The 21,702-nt window shown below is 39.4% G+C and overlaps 1 protein-coding gene across 1 annotated transcript; it reads right to left on the reverse strand.

Moving 5' to 3' along the window:
- Nucleotides 1-2,451: 2,451 nt before the first annotated feature.
- Nucleotides 2,452-20,635, reverse strand: C13H6orf163 (chromosome 13 C6orf163 homolog). The gene is made up of 5 exons (XM_007528736.3): nucleotides 20,248-20,635; nucleotides 16,380-16,474; nucleotides 15,062-15,169; nucleotides 8,980-9,182; nucleotides 2,452-2,948 (listed from the first exon to the last, which is right to left on the reverse strand). The coding sequence occupies exons 1-5, from the start codon at nucleotides 20,393-20,395 to the stop codon at nucleotides 2,519-2,521; spliced, it is 984 nt and encodes a 327-aa protein (XP_007528798.1). The 5' UTR covers nucleotides 20,396-20,635; the 3' UTR covers nucleotides 2,452-2,518.
- Between the last annotated feature and the right edge of the window lie 1,067 nt (nucleotides 20,636-21,702).

Raw genomic sequence — 21,702 nt, forward strand, 5'->3', positions numbered from 1 at the left:
TTGCTTCTCCACTGAAGACGGGTGTTGGCAGGTTTATCCATACTCCCAGCCTGTTTTTCTCTTTCCCTAGTGGGGCAGAGCTCTGAGAAGGTGGGCCTCCAGGACACATTGGTAGAATCATCAGCCCAGGGAAGTCAGGTTGGGCGTCATGCTAGCATCTGGAACCTGATGGCTGAAAAATCATTAAATATAAAGCAGAACAAATTGTTAAAACAGTCAGGAACCTAAAGACAAGAATACTGCAGATGAAGATTTGGGGTCTCCACTTTGGAAAAAGCTAGTATGTCTATTTTAGGTATATTCCAACGGGCCCATGACTTTACTAGTTTTTTGCATGAATCTGACAACTAATATGCTGGTGAACCCAAGGTATTGTCTAGGGAGATTTTTTTTTTTTCCATAGTTGGAAAAAGGACTAGAAAGCTGGATCAGGGAAGAGAGTAGCTCCCAAATATGGGAAAAGTATATAAATATTGTTAACTATAAACCCCATCGATTTGATCTGGGGCCCATATTCAGCACAAGAACTTGTGTAACCTCTGCATCCCTATAGATCTGAGCTCACATTCTGTGATCATAGCTAGGAACATTCTTTTTTTTTTTTTTTTTCCTTCAGGGTTATTGCTGGGCTCGGTGCCTGCACCATGAATCCACCGCTCCTGGAGACCATTTTCCTCCCCCTTTGTTGCCCTTGTTGTTGTAGCCTCGTTGTGGTTATTATTATTGCCATTGTTGATGTTGTTCATTGTTGGATAGGACAGAGAGAAATGGAGAAAGGAGGGGAAGACAGAGAGGGGGAGAGAAAGATAGACACTTGCAGACCTGCTCCACCGCCTGTGAAGCGACTCCCCTGCAGGTGGGGAACCGGGGGTCTCGAACCGGGATCCTTACGCTGGTCCCTGCGCTTTGCACCACATGTGCTTAACCCGTGCTTAACTGCGCCACCACCTGACCCCCAGCTAGGAACATTCTAAGCTGCACTCATTTCAGGACCTGCCTTTCTCTAGTGGTAGACTATGTTGATCCAGTCTCCCAGAGAAACCAGAAACAATTAGTCTTGTCAGCATATAAACTACAATTATTTGTAAATACCATTAAATGACATGTCTTGGTAATGTCTTGTATGGTACAGTAAATCCTAACCATAGCATTTTCAAAGTAAACCAAATTCCCAAATAACTTGGTTAAAACAATATCTATTGCGTTCTTAAACTCTAAGACAGCAAGGAATCTTCCCCATTCTTTATAAAACCCAAATTTTCCCACTTCTGGAACCTCTGGGGCATGGCTCATTTTTCTCATGCTTCTCTCTGTTCATAGCATTTGATACTGCATCTGCTGATCTCAACCAAATCAATGCAACCAGTACTTCAACATGTTTTACTTCAGACGGTGTCCAGAGACACCAGACATGGGATGTCAACTTTTTAGTTTCATTACTGTGGTGAGACCTTTCCTAGATCATAGGACTCCTTAATTCCATTTTGGGTAATGCACTTCCTAACAAAGCCACAGAACATAGATATAGTAGACCAGTGCCCATGAGACAGAGCACATGTGCACATTTATCAGTAGTTCGGGGAAAATATATACCTTGAAGTAAAAGTGCACAATAGTTTGCAGTGACTAAATAAGTGCATCAAGTCAGTAGAAAGACCTAAAAAAAAAAAAAAAAGACCCCATAAAGTACTTAATCAAATAGTTTCTACTTAGACCTAGATACCCTCCTCATCTACTTCCTATTTCACTTCCCTCAATCACTCTAAGGCTAACCTTGTCAGATAAAGTAAAGACTACAAAGCTGGATAAGGGCAAGAGACTGGCATACTTTAATGATAGCTCTTTTGATTACTACCAGGCCACCCCATCATGTGGGCCCCTAGTCAGGGAATCCTGGGATTTCCAGAAATATATGATGGGCCTTGACCTCTAACAGATACCTCTCTCCACCATATCACTGATCACTTCCATCAGGAACAATATCGTGGACTCTCCCTTGGGCCTCTACAGGACCTTGCTCTCATTGTGGAAGAACAATGGAAGCTTTTATTCTTCTAATAAGTTTTAACCTTTCTTCCTCAGTTTGGGTTTGACTTTACTAAAGACTGGAATGTACATCTGATTTTCTTTTTTTCCCACCAAGATGCTCACAGCCCCAATAGTACACTGCATATAATCAGGAAATCAATAAATGGTTTCTGAAGTTGAAAAATAAGAACAAAAGGGAAAACACATAGCAGAATTTGGACTGGAGTTGGTGTATTGCACCAAAGTAAAAGACTCTGGGGTGGGGTGGGGGGAGGGTTCAGGTCCTGGAATATGATGGCAGAGGAGGACCTAGGGGGAGTTAGATTGTTATGTAAAAAACTGAGAAATGTTACTTATGAACAAACTACTGCATTTTACTGTCAACTGTAAACCATTAACCCCCTCTCAAAATAAAGAAAAATAAAGGTTTCTGAGTGAGTTTATTCAGTCTTTGGAACAATGTCTTTTGTAGTGAACTTTCAACTGAAGACTAGCTGACAGTTGTTTTGTTCTCCAGGATAAGATTGGATGGTGTTCGCTTTCTTTCTGGCAAAATGAAATCTGCATGTCCTGGTGAAAGCTTGGGAAATGTGTAATTGATGTATTTTTGAAATGCCTCCCTTGTTTCCTGCAGCTCCTCCTCCAGGAAATCTTTCCAGTTTGTCATATTTCCCAGTTGTTTCTCTACGGACAGCAGCTCCCCTTGAGTGTCAGCCAACTGATTCATCACGTTTCCAAGTGAAGTTTGATGTGTTTTCTCTACCTCTTGAAGTACTTCTTGAGCCTCTTCTTGCTTTCTCCTCTGAGCCATGCAATAGTAGATGTTTATTTCACGTTCTTTTTGCTTTAGCAATTGGCTTATATTCTTTTCATCCTTATGAAGATGCAGATTGGTATTGATGAGTCCTTCCATCATTATTCTACAAAAGATAATATGAATGATATGAATTCATAATTTAGATGGGTTAAGCAACTAAAAAGATAATTTATCTTTAACCACAGAAGTATGGGAAATTATTGCCTTATTTCGGTGGCCACTAATCTGAAAAGAATTGGTAGAGATGACCTCTTGGATTGTCCTCTAGCTATTAATAATCAAAACAATTTTTAAAATTATTTTTGGCTAAGTTCACTAGCTCAGTCTAATGGTAATTTGAGCAACCTGAATGCACTTTACTCAGAAAAATATGAATGCACTGTGACTAAAAAGAAACAGTCATATTCAAACCCCTAGAGAAAATGTTTCTGTATATCAATCCAACCACTTACATGTTGCCCTGATTTTGACTTTATCTGAGTAATGCACTATGGCAACACCTCAAACAGTTTGTGTTCAAGCCCTTTTGCTCTTAAAAATCGCCATGGAACTTTTGCTTATATGGGTTATATTCATTTAAATTAATGGCATTAGAATCTAAAATGAGACATTTGGGGGCTGGGGGTTTGGTAAACCTAGTAGAGTGCACCTGTTACAATATGCAAGAACCCACCTGAGACATTTGGGGGGGGGGTTTTGGTAAACCTAGTAGAGTGCACCTGTTACAATATGCAAGAACCCAGGTTCAAGCCTCCAGTCCCCACCTGCAGAAGGAAAGGTTCACATGAGGTAAAGCAGTGTTGCAGGTGTCTATTTTTCCCTACCTCACCTTCCTTCTCAATTTTCCTCTATCTCTAAAAATATTTTAAAAGTGCCAATAAATTCATAAAGTAATAATAAAAAATTTTACTTTATGAAAATATAGTTTCCAAATTAAAAAATTGGAGTGTGAAAAGTGGGATAATGTAATTTTTTTTTAAATGTAATTTTATATGTTTTATAAAATTTTGTTGGCTTACCAGAAAACCCAGTTTTCATATTGTCTCAACTTCTTAATATCACACATTATAAAACTCTAGAAAATGACACTTGTATTCATGAGAAAAACAGTGTAAAAGCAAATGACATTTTAATATTACTAGGAAAACAGCTTTAATCCCATGAACCCCCCCCAAAGGGTCTTCAGAGCCTTTTAAGGGTCCTGGAACCACACTTTTGAGAACCACTTTTGACTACCAGGCTACAATAAATGTAAGGGAAAGAAAGTCAGTATCAGAAGCCATTTCCTGATCCTTAGCCTAAATCACCAGAGAATGGAGGTTCCATTTCTAGATAAAAGTGATTGTGTGGACAGAGTTGAGAGTATATATCTATACACATCCTTAGGATTTGGCCTGATGTCTTCTAGCATCTTCATGATGTTGGTGAGATTGTGAAGAAGTTTGGGCCTCTGGGACAAGGAACTGGAGTGTCCTTGAACCAACCCCTAGTCCTCTAGGTGGAAGCTGAGCTCCTCCCTCTATAGCTACAGAGCTAGAGTCTAGGCAGGTGTGAGCTTCCTGTCAGATCTGCCTGACCTTGAGGTGGGCATGGTTAGAAGGCTCCATTGGTAAGACTGTTCAAATAAAGTAATTTGCAATGACTTTTTCAATTCCATCATCAGAGCCATTTATTAAGGACTTGAAGGCATAGCTCTGATTATAACCTAATAACCTTTTAAAATATTTTTTTATTTATTAATTAATGAGAGGTGTTGTTGTGCCAGATGTTGTTGAGCGCGGGCCGCGGAGATGAAAGAGAGGAGGTCCGGAGCAAAGAGGAAACACAAATCTTTATTTGCGTTGGCACCTCAGAGTTGGGTGCTAGAGAAGCAGGTTGGGCCATGTGGAGGTAGCGAAAATGGCTGCCTCACGTAGTAACCTTTCCTGCGTCTGAACACCGGAGTGAAGCGCTGGCAAGAGAGAGAGCTGTGGAAAACGAAGGGTTTTTATAGGAGTAGCTTTCACGAGAATGGGAAGGGAGAGGAGTAACCATAGCACTCCAGGATAGGATGATAACTCTCGTGAGAATGGGAGGGGGGAGGAGTAACCAAAGCACTCCAGATATCGCAGGGATACAATGTCCTGAGGGCATAACATGGCAGAACAGGCACTCCGAGAATGTCCCAACTCTCGCGGGAACTAGCAGTAGCCTGAGGGGACAACATGGCAGATGTGACTGCATCGGCACAATTTCCCAGCATTTCATGCAGCATTTCATCCCCTGCCATTTCTCCCCCTAGTCACCTACTTTGGACTGAGACTTTTATCGGACTTGCTGGTATACCCTTTGGACACTTTAGACAATTTTACAGCAGCTTCCTTCCCTTCACGTTGCTGGTTTTTCATAGACTGACCCTGAGTAGTTCAGAGACTTTACACACTGTTGCCCTGGGCATTAGATAAAAGGAAAGGGGGAGATGCTGGGAAACTGTGCCAATGTAGTCACATCTGCCATGTTGTCCCCTCAGGCTACTGCTAGTTCCCGCAAGAATTGGGACATTCTCGGAGTGCCTGTTCTGCCATGTTATGCCCTCAGGACATTGTATCCCTGCGATATCTGGAGTGCTTTGGTTACTCCTCCCCCCTCCCATTCTCACGAGAGTTATCATCCTATCCTGGAGTGCTATGGTTACTCCTCCCCCTTCCCATTCTCGTGAAAGCTACTCCTATAAAAACCCTTCGTTTTCCACAGCTCTCTTGCCAGCGCTTCACTCCGGTGTTCAGACGCAGGAAAGGTTACTGCGTGAGGCGGCCATTTTCGCTACCTCCACGTGTTCAGACTCAGGAAAGGTTACTGCGTGAGGCGGCCATTTTCGCTACCTCCACGTGGCCCAACCTGCTTCTCTAGCACCCAACTCTGAGGTGCCAACGCAAATAAAGATTTGTGTTTCCCCTTCGCTCAGGACCTCCTCTCTCTCATCTCCACGGCCCGTGCTCAACAATATCTGGCACAACAACAGAGAGGGATAGGAGGAGAGAGAGAGGAAGAACCAGACATCCCTCTGGTGCATATGATGCTGAGGACTGAACTTGGGAACTCATGCTTGAGAGTCCAACACTTTATCTACTGTGTCACCTGCCTAATAGTCTTCACAAAAATATCAATACAATAAAATTAAGCAAGATTTTAAAAAAGTCCTAAATCCAATTTGACTGGCACTTTGAAATTCTAAATGCTTTAGTTGTTCACAACACAAATACTATAGAAACCAGTATGGCAATGATCATTAGTATTTGTAAAATGTCTTTGTATACGTAAAATTCCAATGTTCTTTCTTTACCACAAACTCTTCATAGAGTCTTATGTCAAACTTATAAAAATAAACCCTATCAAATTGGAGTTGATAAGAACTAAAATAATGCCACCTAAATTAACAGTTAAATTGTTAGAATCCCCAATGTTTCTCATCATGCTTTTAATAGCTGCTGAAATACAGAACTCATAGTTTAATCACCCCAGTACATGAATATTGTTAAGTAAGCTCACTATTCTATAACCCAAATTCACAATGATAAGGATGCAAACTAATGTCTTCTTAATTTCCAATATCAATTTGACAAAATCAGTAAACTTTGCATTTTTATATTCACCACACAAATAAAAAGAAAAAAAAAAGCCCTACATACTTTTTCAAGCATTCCCAAGAAAACAGTTAACTGCAATTGATAGATTCTTAATATATCTTTCCAAGAACAGGCAGATAAATATTGTATAAAATAAAAGCGCAGCAGGTTAAGCGCACATGGTGCAAAGCGCAAGGACCCGCATAAGGATCTCGGTTTGCGCCCGGGCTCCCCACCTGCAGGGGAGTCGCTTCACAGGAGGTGAAGCAGGTCTGCAGGTGTCTTTCTCTCTCTCTCTGTCTTCCCCTCTTCTCTCCTATTTCTCTCAGTCCTATCCAACAACGATGACATCAATAACAACAACAATAAAACAAGGGCAACAAAAGGGAATAAATATTTAAAAAATAAAAAAATACCCATCTCTCACTTTTCCCTCCTTCTACAGTAATAAATATATCTATATCTCCTCTGTGAGAACTACCCACAATTGCTGCCATTATTATTTATGTGAAAAAAAAGAATCCTACAGCATTGTCCTTCTCCTCCCAAGACATCTTTCTTTCTTTCTCTCTCTCTCTTTTTTTCTAAAAATATTTATTTTCACTTTTGTTGTCTTTGTTGTTTTTCGTTGTTGTTGTAGTTATTATTGTTGTTGTTAGATAGGACAGAGAGAAATGGAGAGAGGAGGGGAAGACAGAGAGGGGGAGAGGAAGATAGACACCTTCAGACCTGCTTCACCTCCTGTGAAGCGACTCCCCTGCAGGTGGAGAGCCGGGGGCTCGAACCGGGATCCTTATGCCGGTCTTTGCACTTTGCACCACCTGGCTTAACCTGCTGCGCTACTGCCCAACTCCCCTTCTCTCTTTTTCTTTTTCTTTTTTTAGAGAGAGGCATAAAAAAGAGTGAAAGAGACTGTAGCACCTAAGTTTCCTTCAATATGGTGACTCAACCTGGCCTGCACATATGGCAAAGTAGCACACTATGCAAGTGAGCTATTTTACCAGCTTCCTATGTGATTATTGAGTCTGTTATAAAAAATTATTCTAACAAAGAAGAATTTACTTGTTAAATATATGCAAACAGATCTCTTGGCTAACTGAATCAGAGAAGAAAAAGGGACAGATGCTAGACTAGGATGTCAAACAGAAATTTCCTTTACCTAAAAAGGTGAAACCTCAGTAATGACAAAAAATTTGTTCTCTCTCCCTCTCTCTCTCTCTTACACACACACACACACACACACACACACACACACACACACACACACACACACACACCTGTATATCAACCAAAAAGGCGTGCAAGGATACAGTCATTACTTGATTGTATCATTGTGTCTGGGAGACAGGGTAAGAATAGGCATTTTTGGGAGCCGGGCTGTAGCACAGCGGGTTAAGCGCAGGTGGCGCAAAGCACAAGGACCGGCATAAGGATCCCGGTTCGAACCCCGGCTCCCCACCTGCAGGGGAGTCGCTTCACAGGTGGTGAAGCAGGTCTGCAGGTGTCTGTCTCTCCCCCTCTCTGTCTTCCCCTCCTCTCTCCATTTCTCTCTGTCCTATCCAACAACAATGATAACAACAACAATAATAACTACAACAATAAAACAACAAGGGCAACAAAAGGGAATAAATAAATAAAATAAATATTAAAAAAAGAAAAACTAGAATAAAAAAAAAAAAAGAATAGGCATTTTTACTCTCAGAATTTCTGTAAAGTTAGCTTCATTTTCAGCACAACTCACTAGTATAATAAGAAAGAGATTAAAAAACAACACATATATAATAGTTTATGACACAGGTTAGGGAATGAAAAGATGTCTCTATATTTATAGCAAAGTACTTTCTGATTCTTCTCATTCTCTTAAAATCAGACATGCAGAAAAAAATGCACACCATATTTAAGATAGTAGCTATCTCCTGAGAGTGAGAAAAGGAAGGAAATGTGACTGAAAAAGAACTTATGAGAGCTTTAGCAATGTTAGAAATTTCAGTTCATTTGGATGGGTGGGAGTTTTTTAAGTACTCATCTCTATTCTCCTTTTTAAAAAGCACCTACATACACAAATATTAGTATCCAAGTCCACTTTATATATTGCTCTCTATATTTACTATGCTCAACAATAAAAACATAAAACCACAAAAACTGGGAAATATCTACATATGTACTTCAACCATATCCTTTTCTTTTTTTTAAATTATTTTAAAATACTTATTTATTCCCTTCTGTTGTCCTGTTTTATTGTTGTAGTTATTATTGTTGTCGGATAGGACAGAGAGAAATCGAGAGAGGAAGGGGAGACAGAGAGGGGAAGAGAAAGATAGACAGCTGCAGACCTGCTTCACCACCTGTGAAGTGACTCCCCTACAGGTGGGGAGTCGGGGGCTCGAACCGGGATTCTTATGCCGGTCCTTGCACTTTGCACCACATGCACTTAACTCACTGCGCTATAGCTAGACTTCCCCATATCCTTTTCTTTAAGTTCAACTGGGTAGAGTAAGATATTGGTTGTAAATGTGTCCTCTGGAATACCTTTTCTCATCTTCAATTGTTCTCAGAGCCTTTGCTCTTTCTTCAGTCCTAGCTTTTTCCACAGCCAGGATCTTCTCCTCCTGGCACTCCATCAAAATCCTTTGGATTCTGTGGACCATGCGTTGTTCTGAAGCCAAGTGTTCCCTCTTCAGTTCATCCTTCATGTTTTCACGAACCTCCTTTTTGGTTTTCAATTCCATTTCCTTAAACAATGATAAAGCTAGACTTTAATGCTATTACTTTGTTTAGAAATGCACCCTAAGTGGGATAGAGAGATAGCAAAGAGGTAATAGGCCAGACATTCATGCATGAGGCCCCTGAAGTTATAGATCTGATTCCCAGCACCACCATATACCAGAGCTGAACACTGTTCTGGTATCTCTCTCATGAAAATAAATACTTTTAAAAATACAACCTAGGACAAGTGAGCTAGCATACCCAAGGCTTCAGAGGTTCCAGGTTTAATCTCTAGTGCTACCATAAATAAACCAGAGGTAAACAATACTTGGGTTTCCCTACTCTTTTTCTGTATCTCATAAGAAATAAATCTAAAAAAACTATTTTATTTATTGAATAGAAAGAAATCAAGTGGAAATGGAGAAAAAAGAGGTAGAGAGAGAGAGAGAGAGATACCTGCAGTACTGCTTTATTGCTCATGAAACATTCCCCCTGCAGATAGAAGTTGGAGACTTGAACCACGGTCCTTCTGCAATGTAATAAGTGTTCTCTACTGTGTGTGCCACCACCTGGCACCCAATAAGTCTTTTTTTTAATGCACCCCAAGAGGTTATTAAATCATAGTTGATCAACCTGGTGGAATATGCACCTATCAGTACTGATTTAAATGAAGACTGGGAACAACATGTAAAGCTTTCATTTACATGATGTTATGTAAAAGCAGAAGTGCCCAAGCTATATAGTATAAGTGTATATATATATATAGATAATATTTAAGAAGGAACATGCAAAAAAAGGAACATTGTTGGTTTACAGGAGTAGGGTTTATGGCTCCTTTCCCCTCTCCATTGTCCAAATATTACAAAGTATCATATTGATTTCACACATTATTAAAAACTTACATATGTTTCTACTATAATAAATTAGCCTTGGGAAATGGAAAAAACAATGATTATACCTCCTGGGCAGGAGGGAACCTGAGGCCTAGGCAGAAGGTAGTTACACATTACTTCAATCAGTGAAAGCTGCCTGCCAGTCCCCACTTGTCGTTAAGGTTCGGGGGTGCCAGCAGGCCGGGCTAGCATCGCAGCGGTAGACAGAGACAGAGACTCGGGGACACACGGCTGGGCTGAGAAGCTGCAGTTTAATCTTTATTCAGGAACAGGCACATTACCACACCATGTGCTTCCCCATCATTCTCCCCTGCGGCTGCTGCTGGGACTCTGGACGTCCTTAGCATAGGGGGCGGGGAGAAAGCAGGCGCGAAACTAGCAAGGGCCAAACCAATTCTCTCAGAGTTGGGGGGTAAGGGAGCAAACCAATATGAAACATACCAACACCCACTGTCATTGTAAGTGCATTCTTCCAACCAAAAAGATGAAGTATTCAGTCAAGCAGGAAGGAAAATTGTCACCATTTTACAAATGCCTAGTAACTCTGCTTTACCAAACCCTCTGTGAGGTCCAGATGTTATAAACACAAGAAGAATTCATTGCCTAGTGGAGGAGACCAACAACCTAATGAATGTTTTAACAGGATTATATATAGGACAGGCATTTTGAAACTTTGATTTGGAGGTAAAACTATATCTCTACGGTAGGACTAACAAGAGACTGTAAGTAAATCATGGTGTTTCATATTAGTGAATCAGTGGAAGGACTAACACAAGCAAGCAAAAGTTTACTGTCAGTTTCTTTGGATGTTATGCTGGAGTCTTTCAAGAGCTTCACGAATCTATTTCCACACCAGTAACTCTGTCTTATAAAATACTGCAGTATGTTTCCTTCCTTCCTCTTTTTAATTCTTTTGGTAATATAAGTAGAGTTGCTTCTTTAAATAAAATGATACACAGAAAGAAATAAAATCACTAACAGATTTCTAGGGTGAAGGTTGCTCACTCTCCCCTTTTGCCCTCTCTGGTGGGTGCTTTACCCTCTGTGGGGTGTTTTACCCTCTGTGGGGGTGTTTGAGGGAGGTGGTTTCATTTAAAATAAATTCAGAGAGGAAGATCTGAGGAAGATGGGTCCTGAAATTAGTGCAGCCTGGAATGTTCCTAGCCATGACCACAGAATGCAAGCTCAGACCTACAGGAATGTAGAGGTTACTAGGCTCCTGTGCTGAATATGGTCCCCAGATCAAATCGATGGATTTACAGTTAACAATATTTATATAGTTTTCCCATATTTGGGAGCTATTTTCTTAGTAGATTTGTAGTCCTTTTTCCAACTATGACACCATCTCTCCAGACAATAACCTGGGTTCACCTACATAATAGATGTCAGGTGCAGGCAAAAACTAGTAAAGTTATGGGCCCCTTGGAATATACCTAAAATAGACCTACTAGCTTTTTCCAAAATGGAAACCCCAAATCTTCTTGCCTTTAGGTTCATGGTTAGCAACCAATGTCTTCTGTTCGTATCTTAACTCTTTTTCAGTCACCAGGTTCCAGATGCCAACCTGATTTCCCTGGCTCCATCAATGTGTCCTAGAGCTCTGCCTCCCCAGATCTCTCCCCTCCACCTAGAGAAAGAGAGAGACAACCTGGGAGTATGGATTGACCTGCTAATGCCCATGTTTAGTGGGGAGGCAATTACAGAAGTCAGACCTTCCACCTTCTTCACCCCACAATGATCCTGGGTCCATACTCCCAGAGAGATAAAGAATAGGGAAGCTATCAATGGTGGGGAATGGATACAGTTCTGGGGGTGGGAATTGTGTGGAACTGTACCCCTCTTATCCCATAGTCTTGTCAATATTTCCATTTTGTAAATTTTTAAAAAAATATCTATAGAATTCTACAACTGAAGCTGAGAGAAAGTGAAAAAAGGTTAGGTTAGAAAATGGAAATAGAATTTCAACTGAAATTAGTTTTTTTTAAACTGAAATTAGTTTTTGTAGAAAGGTATCTTAGCAATTAAAATATTTGTTTAGTAAACTTCTGCTTATCAAGTTTTTTTGGCTACCCCAAAAGAGAAAAAATTAAAATAATAAAAGCCTCAGTGGAAATTAACTTTAAGGACCTCCCTCAGTTTTATGTATTTTGGAGAGACCAATGACTGTTTAAGAATACTAGCAGCATTTTCTATTATGCAGAGCTCTTATTTTCCAAAGCACTAAATCTTTTTGATAAGAAGATATCATGGTGAGCCCCCACACCTATGGACATCTGATCTTTGACAAAGGGGCTCAGACTATTAAATGGGAAAAGCAGAGTCTCTTCAACAAATGGTGTTGGAAACAATGAGTTGAAACATGCAGAAGAATGAAACTGAACCACTGTATTTCACCAAATACAAAAGTAAATTCCAAGTGGATCAAGGTCTTGGGTGTTAGACCACAAACTATCAGATACTTAGAGGAAAATATTGGCAGAACTCTTTTCTGCATAAATTTTAAAGACATCTTCAATGAAACAAATCCACTTACAAAGAAGACTAAGGCAAGCATAAACCTATGGGACTACATCAAATTAAAAAGTTTTTGCACAGCAAAAGAAACCACTACCCAAACCAAGAGACCTCTCACAGAATGGGAGAAAATCTTTACATGCCATACATCAGACAAGAGTTTAATAACCAACATATATAAAGAGCTTGCCAAACTCACCAACAATACAACAAATAACCCATCCAAAAATGGGGGGAGGACTTGGACAGAATATTCACGACTGAAGAGATCCAAAAGGCTGAGAAACACATGAAAAAATGCTCCAAGTCTCTGATTGTCAGAGAAATGCAAATAAAGACGAGATACCACTTCACTCCTGTGAGAATGTCATACATCAGAAAAGGTAACAGCAGCAAATGCTGGAGAGGGTGTGGGGTCAAAGGAACCCTCCTGCACTGCTGGTGGGAATGTCAATTGGTCCAACCTCTGTGGAGAGCAGCCTGGAGAACTCTCAGAAGGCTAGAAATGGACCTACCCTATGACCCTGCAATTCCTCTCCTGGGGATATATCCTAAGGAACCCAACACATCCATCCAAAAAGATCTGTGTACACATATGTTCTTGGCAGCACAATTTGTAATAGCCAAAACCTGGAAGCAACCCAGGTGTCCAACAACAGATGAGTGGCTGAGCAAGTTGTGGTATATACACACAATGGAATACTACTCAGCTGTAAAAAATGGTGACTTCACTGTTTTCAGCCAATCTTGGATGGGCCTTGAAAAAATCATGTTGAGTGAAATAAGTCCGAAGCAGAAGGATGAATATGGGATGATCTCACTCTCAGGCCAAAGTTGAAAAACAACGTCAGAAAAGAAAACAGAAGTAGAACCTGAAATGGAATTGGTGTATTGCACCAAAGTAAAAGACTCTGGGGTGGGTGAGTGGGGAGAATATAGGTCCAAGAAGGATTCAGCGGACCTAGTGCGGGTTGCATTGTTATATGGGAAACTGGGGAATGTTATGCATGTACAAACTATTGTACTTACTGTTGAATGTAAAACATTAATTCCCCAATTAAAAAAAAAGAAGAAGATATCATGGTAGAAATAGCTGTAAATCTGTGTGACATTAAAAAGACAAATGATCATATGTGAACATTTTCTGATGATCCAGGCTAAGTAGATAAAGATGAATTAAGCTAAAAATTTTATGTTATACTTAATAATTGTGTTAATTTCATAAGGATATCTATTTTTCTCATAGATGACCTCAGATGGCTTTGATCTTTGGTATCTGATTTCTGTATTTTTTTCTTGTTCTTCCTATGTCATAGGACTTTTTGTTATTGTAAGTTTCTGATATTTAATTTATTTTGAATTTGTAAAATCTATCAAGTGTCTGTTTGGGGTTTAGGCTGTCAAATTGGTAGAAATGAAGACTGAGTGGGGTAATGAAGAAATTCTACCATGGGTAGTGAGTCTGAGTCCCTATCTTATAGTTAAAAGTCTTTATTTAACTTTTTGGTATATTTTAAATTATTTCTGGGTTTTCAAGTATATTCTCAGCAGTTGTGACTGCCAAATGATCAAACTTTAGATAGATAAGGTGTTACCATAACTCATTTCTATTTGCATGATAAAACTAAAAAATGGCATTACAACCCATTATTTTGCCTGAATTCTCAACTAGAACTCAGAGAGTTCAAATGAGCTTTTTAAATTATTTTTAATATTTATTTATTTATTTTCCCTTTTGTTGCCCTTGTTGTCTTTTATTGTTGTTGTTATTGGTGTCGTTGTTGTTGGATAGGACAGAGAGAAATGGAGAGAGGAGGGGAGATAGAGAAGGACAGAAAAGATAGACACCTGCAGACCTGCTTCACCGCCTGTGAAGCGACTCCCCTGCAGGTGGGGAGCCAGGGGCCAAATGAGCTCTTTTATGTAATGATCTAGTAAAACCAAAATAATTTTAGTGTTTCACATTGTAGCTGTACTATATATGCACTTATAGCTACAAAAATACTTCAATGATTCATTATTTTATAGTGTTCTTTATTCAATGGAAAAGTTTTTAAAATTTTTTATTTATAAAAAGGAAACACTGACAAAACCATAGGATAAGAGGGGTACAACTTCGCACAGTTCCCACCACCAGACCTCCGTATCCCATCCCCTCCCCTGATTCTGAACTTCTATGCCTCAGAACCCATCAAAAGGGCAGTGAGAAGAGGAAAGAAAGCCAGGGACAAGAGATGTGATGGGTCAGGCAGGCAGGGATGAGTCCTTCAGGCTTTGGAAGTCCATAAAGATTAGGGTTCATTATGCCAAGTGCTGCCATAGAGCTCAACATTTATGCCATGAAACTCCTCAACTTTTCAACCTACCTCCATTAACCACCCAATCTACATATTGGATATTAATGTTTATAGTATTGTACATATTTTGCTTTTCTCTAACTTCTTTGCCATAGTTTTGCTAAATTAGGTCTTAGACAACAAATAAGCTACTATAAAAACCTTTAAGTGCTTTTCATGTTCCTCTTGCAGAATTTGAATTCTGATTTTGTGTCTGCTATTTGCTTCTTCAAGTGCTTTCTCCACTGCTTGTTTTTGGCGTTCATCAGCCTTTGGAAGAAAGAGTTTAACTATTAATAGATCAGGTTTCTATGTTTAGTGAAAATAGGCAACTACTGTAGAGTCCCTGTCTGCTCCATTCCCATCTCAAACCTCCTGTAGCAAACCAGCTGCCTCTGCCAGAGGTGCCCTAACACATTTAAGCCTGTTGCTGGCACCATGTTTGAGAAACTGCTAAAAAGAACTTTACTATAAGCTGTTGGGTTGTCTTTTTTAAAAATATACTTATCTATTTACAGCCAGAAATCGAGAGGGGAGGGTGTGGTAGAGAGGGAGAGAGACAGAGAGACAGAGAGATGTCTGCAACACTGCTTCACCACTTGTAAAGTTTCCCTCCTGCAGGTGAGGACTGGGGGCTTAAGCCCAGGTCCTTGCACATTTTAACATGTATGCTCAACCAGGTGTGCTATCATCTGCCACCCCACTTTTTTTTTAATTAGGTACTTTATCACTTGCTTCATTGTTTATCGAAGTCATGTATGTTCATTGCAAAAAAATTAGAAATATTTGGAGAAGTAGAAAATGCACAAAGCTAGAAAGAAGTAAGAAGGAAGACTGAATGCAATCCCACCTCCCCTGCATCTGGTCTTCAGAAAAATGTTTTATACTTTATCTGAAGAGAATGATCAGCGACCAGGCAGTGATGCACCTGGTTAAGTGCTCACATTACAGTGTGCAAGGCAAGGACTAGGGTTCAAGCCTGAAGGGGAAAAGTTTCATAAGTGGTTTCATAAGTTTCATAAGCAGAATTGCAGGTGTCTCTCCCTATCTCCCCCTTTCCTGTCAGTTTCTTTCTCTATCCAATAATAAATAACATAAACTTATTTTAAAAATTTAAAAAAGAGAATGACCAGAAAATTAGCCATATATATTCAAATTGTAGATTATTCACAAAGAATTTGCTTTTACTGAGGTGTTTAACTAACCCAGGCACTGGAGCAATTTAGGAAGAAGGGAATTTCTGACAATTGTTTTTTACTAAGCATAGATATGTCCAAGAAACATTAGTTCACTGACATTTCTCATGAATCCTGGCGTGCTTTATTGCTCCTTTTTGTATTTAGAGAAGTCAATACCATGAAGATAAAGTACTTGTCTAAGATGTCACAGGTAACCAGGAATAATTTTTGTCAGAGTATACTGATTTTAAAAAAATTAAAGGAATTATGATACATTCCAATTGATTTCCAGCTTATTTTACCTGAGCCCATATCTCAGCTTCTGCTTTCGCAATAAGTTCTTTGATGAAAGACTCTTGAAATTGCACTTCTCCATGTAAAATATTTTCTCCGATACCTGTATATTTAAGAAGAAACAATAACAGACTGCTTCTTGGCTTGGATTTACTTTTTACTATTACATAGTTATTAATTATTTAAAGATGTAGTATGGGCAGGAGTAGATAGCATAATGGTTATGCAAAAGACTCTCATGTCTGAGGTTCAATCCCTTGCACCACCATAAACCAGAGCTGCTCAGTACTCTGGTAAAAATAAAGGTGTAGTATATTAAGAGATATGGATCTTTAAAGACACCAATAAGAGCAGGCTAAATAGCTCACTTGGACAGTGCATTGCTTTGCCATGTGTAAAATCCAGGTTTGAGCCTGGTCCCCAATTGCACTAAAGGGTGTTATGATGCTGTGGTTTCTTTACTCCCCTCTGTCTTTGCCTCAGTCTTTATGTTTGGAAAAATTTAGTTTGGAGTGGTGAAATTCTAAAGACAACAATAAAAAATTAATTCTTTAAATGGTATTAAATTTTAAGAGTCCAATGATAGGGTCAAGTTTCCCCCTAAGTTGCTAGAAGGGAACTCAGAACACTGTTAGGTGTTAGTCATTTGTTACCAGTTCAAGTGGACAAGTGGCAAAAAGTCACAAATTTTATATCCCTAACATAAAACGATAAAATGAATCTTTCAGCAAGAGCAGCACAGTTATACCTCCTATCTTCACATTCCTACTGACTGGTATAAAATTATAGCAGACTCATTTTTATTGTTTTCATTGTCATCACTGGGACTTCACTGATGCAAGCTAATTTTTTCAGCTATGAAGACGAGACAGACAAAGAAAGACACCACATCACTGAAGCATCTCAGTGTGGTGGGGGCCAGGCCTGAACCTGGGTCAGTTCTATGACAAAGCAAGTGCAGATGAGCTATCTTGCCAGTCCTGGGTTGCCTTCTTTAGTATGGTGTGTAATTTACCTTAGTGTGTAGGTTTATGGGGCCTTATTTGCTTCAGTGGGGTGAGTAAACAGGTGGTAGTTAAGCATTTTTGCCAATGATATCATTTAAGTTATAAATAATAAAATCCCATGATAATGCCCTCTCTGCTCAGACAAGAACGTACAGTCTTAAAGAAGGTAGAGTGAAATACAATGTAATATAGGTAGGAAGAGAGCTGGATCAGAAACTATATATAATCTGGGCATAGCGTTTCGGTTGTTTTTTTTTTTTTTTTCTTTTCCTGTCAGCATGGGTTGTCAAAGTTGGCTCGTGCTCTGCATCAGAGTGACAGATGAAACTTTTGAGTCCTGAAATCCTGAAAATCTCTCTCTCCCTCTCTCTCTCTCTCTCTCTCTCACACACACACACACACACACATTTCTATCCAATCCAAGCTCTTATTCTTTGGCATTTTATTCATTTATTCTTTAGTTCATTCATCTCTTAGATTCGAGCTTATGATTTTTCATGTGTTTATGTCTTAGTAGCCAATGTCCTAAAATCGCAATGCACATATTATACTGCAGCATATGTGTTATGGTGTTTAGCTTGGTATTCGGATAGACACTGTGGCCATGTGAATTTATTTGACTCCTCTCTCTCTCTCTGGTATATTTCTCTCACAAACTTTCATCTCACTCCAGGTATTCTAGTGGAACTGTTACTTGCAGTAACTACCTGCTTGCCATCTTCTTTAAACCTGTGGGCTCAGAATAGCACATATGTCAAGTATGAAGATTCTTCTTTAGGATTTTAAGTTTGTAAGGAACATGTGTCTCTTCTCCTTCTAGAGCTTCTAGGCTGGAGATTAGACACTAAATTGTTTGGAAGCACTTATTTTCCTTTCCTAGCTGCTGGAGTAAATTTGGCTATAGAAGTGGAAAAAAATTAGGTCAGCTCACTAAATGGGTAAGCACAACTCAACTGGAATCCCTGATACCAGGTCCTCATTGAATTTCTCTACTAAAAAAGGCCAAGAAATCCCATTTTGGCATAGTCTAGTCTGAGCCGTGTTTCTATCACCTGCAACTGAAAATATGTTAAGAGTCTTTGCTACTAGACTGTCAGTGAGTCTAAAAACACTGTCCAGTGAGCATTATGACAGAGATGGGCACATACTTCACAGGCTAAACATTATATATCTATACTTAAGAAAGATCTAGGAAAAATAAGTATGGCATATGACAAACTACAGAACATGATACAACTGTGGCTTATTACCCCACTTTAAACTATATCCCATTACTTTATATCTTATCTGTTTTTAATCTTGAGTATACAATAGATTTCTGAAATGCATGTGCAGAAAGGACAAACTAGAAAATCCTGGATGGACTTCAAGAGCATTGCACTAAGTCAAAAAGAGTCAATTTTATTTTTTTCTTAGTGATTTAATATTGATTTACAAAATTATGAAAATGGTATAATTCCACATAGTTCCCACCACCCGAGTTCTGTGTCCCTATTCCTTCCACTGGAAACTGCAGTAGTTCTCCCAAGGTCTCAGACATAGGTTGACTAGTATTTCTATTACTATCTATATTTATATATATTTGCCTCCCCCCCTTTTTTTTACTGTCTTGAATCCAATGCTCCTGGAGGCCATTTTCCCCATTTTGTTGCCCTTGCTGTCATTATTGTTATTGTTGCCATTGCTGTTGTTGTTGGATACGACAGAAATTGAGAGAGGAGGGGAAGACAGAGAGGGGCAGAGGACAGAAACCTGCAGGCCTGCTTTACCACTTGTGAAGCAACCCCCCTGCAGGTGGGGAGCCAGGGGCTCAAACTGGGCTCTTTTTACGCCAGTCCTTGCGCTTTGCACCATGTGCACTTAAACCACTGCACTACCACCCAACCTCACTCCCCTTCCTTTCTAAGTCATACCTTCCCTATTGTTATTTCTGAATGCCCTTACTTTTCTCCTCTTCTATCTCTGGGTCTTAGGGTCTTGATGGAATTGGAATTGAGAGCCCTCTGGTCATTTTTTCCCTGACATTTCTCCTCCTCTGGGGTATGGGCTATAATTCTTTTTGGGGTGCAGAAGGTGGAAGTTCTGGCTTCTATAAATGCTTCCTCTCTGGACATGGATGTTGGCAGGTCAATCCATATCCCCAGCCTGTTTCTATCTTTCTTTAGTAGGGTAGGATTCTCGGTGAAGTTCTAGCTTATTTTTAAATACCAGGAGTGAAACTAAAGCCCCACTAGTTCACCATGATAAAGGAAGACAGAAAAGAAGTATTTAGAGAGATCTCAGGAAAACATTTCTAAGGCTCAGTTAGACGAAAACTGGAAAGAAACCTGTAATCATAACTGACCTGTTTCTTAGAAGTGAATACATATACGTATTCACATATGTATCTCATGTTATCTATATGGATTTACTTTGATAGTGCCAATTACTAACAGAGGCTATAATTTCTTTCAACCATTTGTTAAGCTGTTTTCTAGAGATTATTTTCCCTCTTACACATCACATTAGGGAGGTACCCATTTATGGGAAATGACAAAACAAAAACAAACCAAAAAACCCCTCCCATTTACTCTTATGTAAAAATAGGTACTTTTTTTTAATATAGACTTTAAAATAGGTACAGATTTCATTACATGTTCATAGTAACCAACAAAATAAATACTAACACTCTTATTCACACACACACACAAAAAAGGTAACAGACTAAGAAACTAAGCATCCTGATCAAGGTACAGAAGTGCTAAGAAGCTGGATTCACATGGTATTTTGCTAAACAGACACCTAATACTGAAAGTAACTTTGAGGAGAGAGGAGGTAATAAAAATCTATACAACAAGATTGGTATACATTATGAAACAAAGTCACTTACCTAGTATATCTTTGTGAGTGTAAAAGCGTGTCTTAAATGGCTTGTATTCATGGATCCGTTTGAAAGTTTTCCCAAAGGGGGCTGGTGGAATTATTTTATTACAAACAGCACAACAAACAAATTCGGTATACTCCTGATTTTCAATCATAATTACATTTAAGATGTCTCTGAGTTAAAATAGTCTTAGGATCAGAAAGAGTAGTTTAGGAAAATCTAGAAATTCAAGAAATCTGGAAGAAGCTCAGAGTTCCTTAGGACCAGTGCTAGAGGCTGGTAAGAATTAAATGAACTGCCATAATTAGAGAGTGGCTATGTCTTAATTTAGAAGCACAGTTGTGAACGCCCCTGCCACATAGGGTATATGCACTGGATCTGGGAGGATTTCCACACTAGCCCCCTTTTAAACTCTAGCATGACATTATCAACTTACTTAGCAACTGTTGCTATGGAAGACAGCTTTGCTCATAAAAGCAACTAGAAATGCTAACAAAAGGGAACATAGTACAGCTGACCATTTCCCAGATACTGTCTGTATTACTTTCCCTTTGCTGCTGCAATAAGTTACTACATATTTAGTGGCTCAAAATAATACAAACATTCTCTTGTAGTCAAGATCAGAAGTCCAAAGTGGGTGTAGTGTGACTTCAATATGTTTTAGAGAGAATCTATTCTTGTTTTTTTCCAATAAGAGGTTCCTATCTTTAATAAGAGGTTTAATAAGAGGTTTAATAAGAGGTTTAATAAGAGGTTCCTATCTCCACATTGCTTGGCATAAGACCCAGCATCTTAAAGCCTTTCCTCCCTGTTTACATGGTGAAATGGCTCTTCACCGAATTGTCTATCTGCCTCTTAAATGCATGCTTGTAATTACAGTATCCAGAAAGTAAAGTGTAATCTCCCTGTTTCAAAATCTTATCTATGGTTGCCAAGTCCCTGTATTTTTCTACAATAGGAATGTATTCACAGATCCTAGGAATGAAGGGTAAGGAGAGAGGAGCATTCTCCTCCAGTCTATCACTCCTTTAAAAAGATGAGAGAGAACACAATCGAGAGTTTCACTCTGCCACATGTGGAGTCAGGGATCAAACATGGATTAAGGTCCTAAACCTAGCATTTAAATCCTGCTTAACATTGTGGGCTGCCTATCACAACTTTATTTATTCCCTTTTGTTGCCCTTGTTTTATTGTTGTTGTTATTGATGTCGTAGTTTGATAGGACAGAGAGAAATGGAGAGAGGAGATGATGACAGAGAGGGGGAGAGAAAGATAGATACCTGCAGACCTGCTTTACTGCTTGTGAAGCAACTCCCCTACAGGTGGGAAGCCGGGGGCTAGAACCAGGATCCTTAGGCTGGTCCTTGCGTGGTCACCTGCGCTTAACCCGCTGAGCTACCACCTGACTCCCTCTTTATTTATTTATTTCTAAAGAAGCTGTTTATTCTCTGTCAATCTGTG

This window comes from Erinaceus europaeus, chromosome 13 (genome assembly GCF_950295315.1).
Source record: "Erinaceus europaeus chromosome 13, mEriEur2.1, whole genome shotgun sequence".
NCBI lineage: Eukaryota > Metazoa > Chordata > Mammalia > Eulipotyphla > Erinaceidae > Erinaceus > Erinaceus europaeus.

Excerpts from the sequence above, each read along its gene's own strand:
- C13H6orf163 (XM_007528736.3), bottom strand. The coding sequence starts at position 20,395 with ATGATTGAAAATCAGGAGTATACCGAATTTGTTTGTTGTGCTGTTTGT. Across the intron at positions 9,183-15,061 it reads AACATGAAAAGCACTTAAAG|GAAATGGAATTGAAAACCAA; the intron begins GTTTTTATAGTA and ends TCATTGTTTAAG. Across the intron at positions 2,949-8,979 it reads ACAATTGAAGATGAGAAAAG|AATAATGATGGAAGGACTCA; the intron begins GTATTCCAGAGG and ends TATCTTTTGTAG.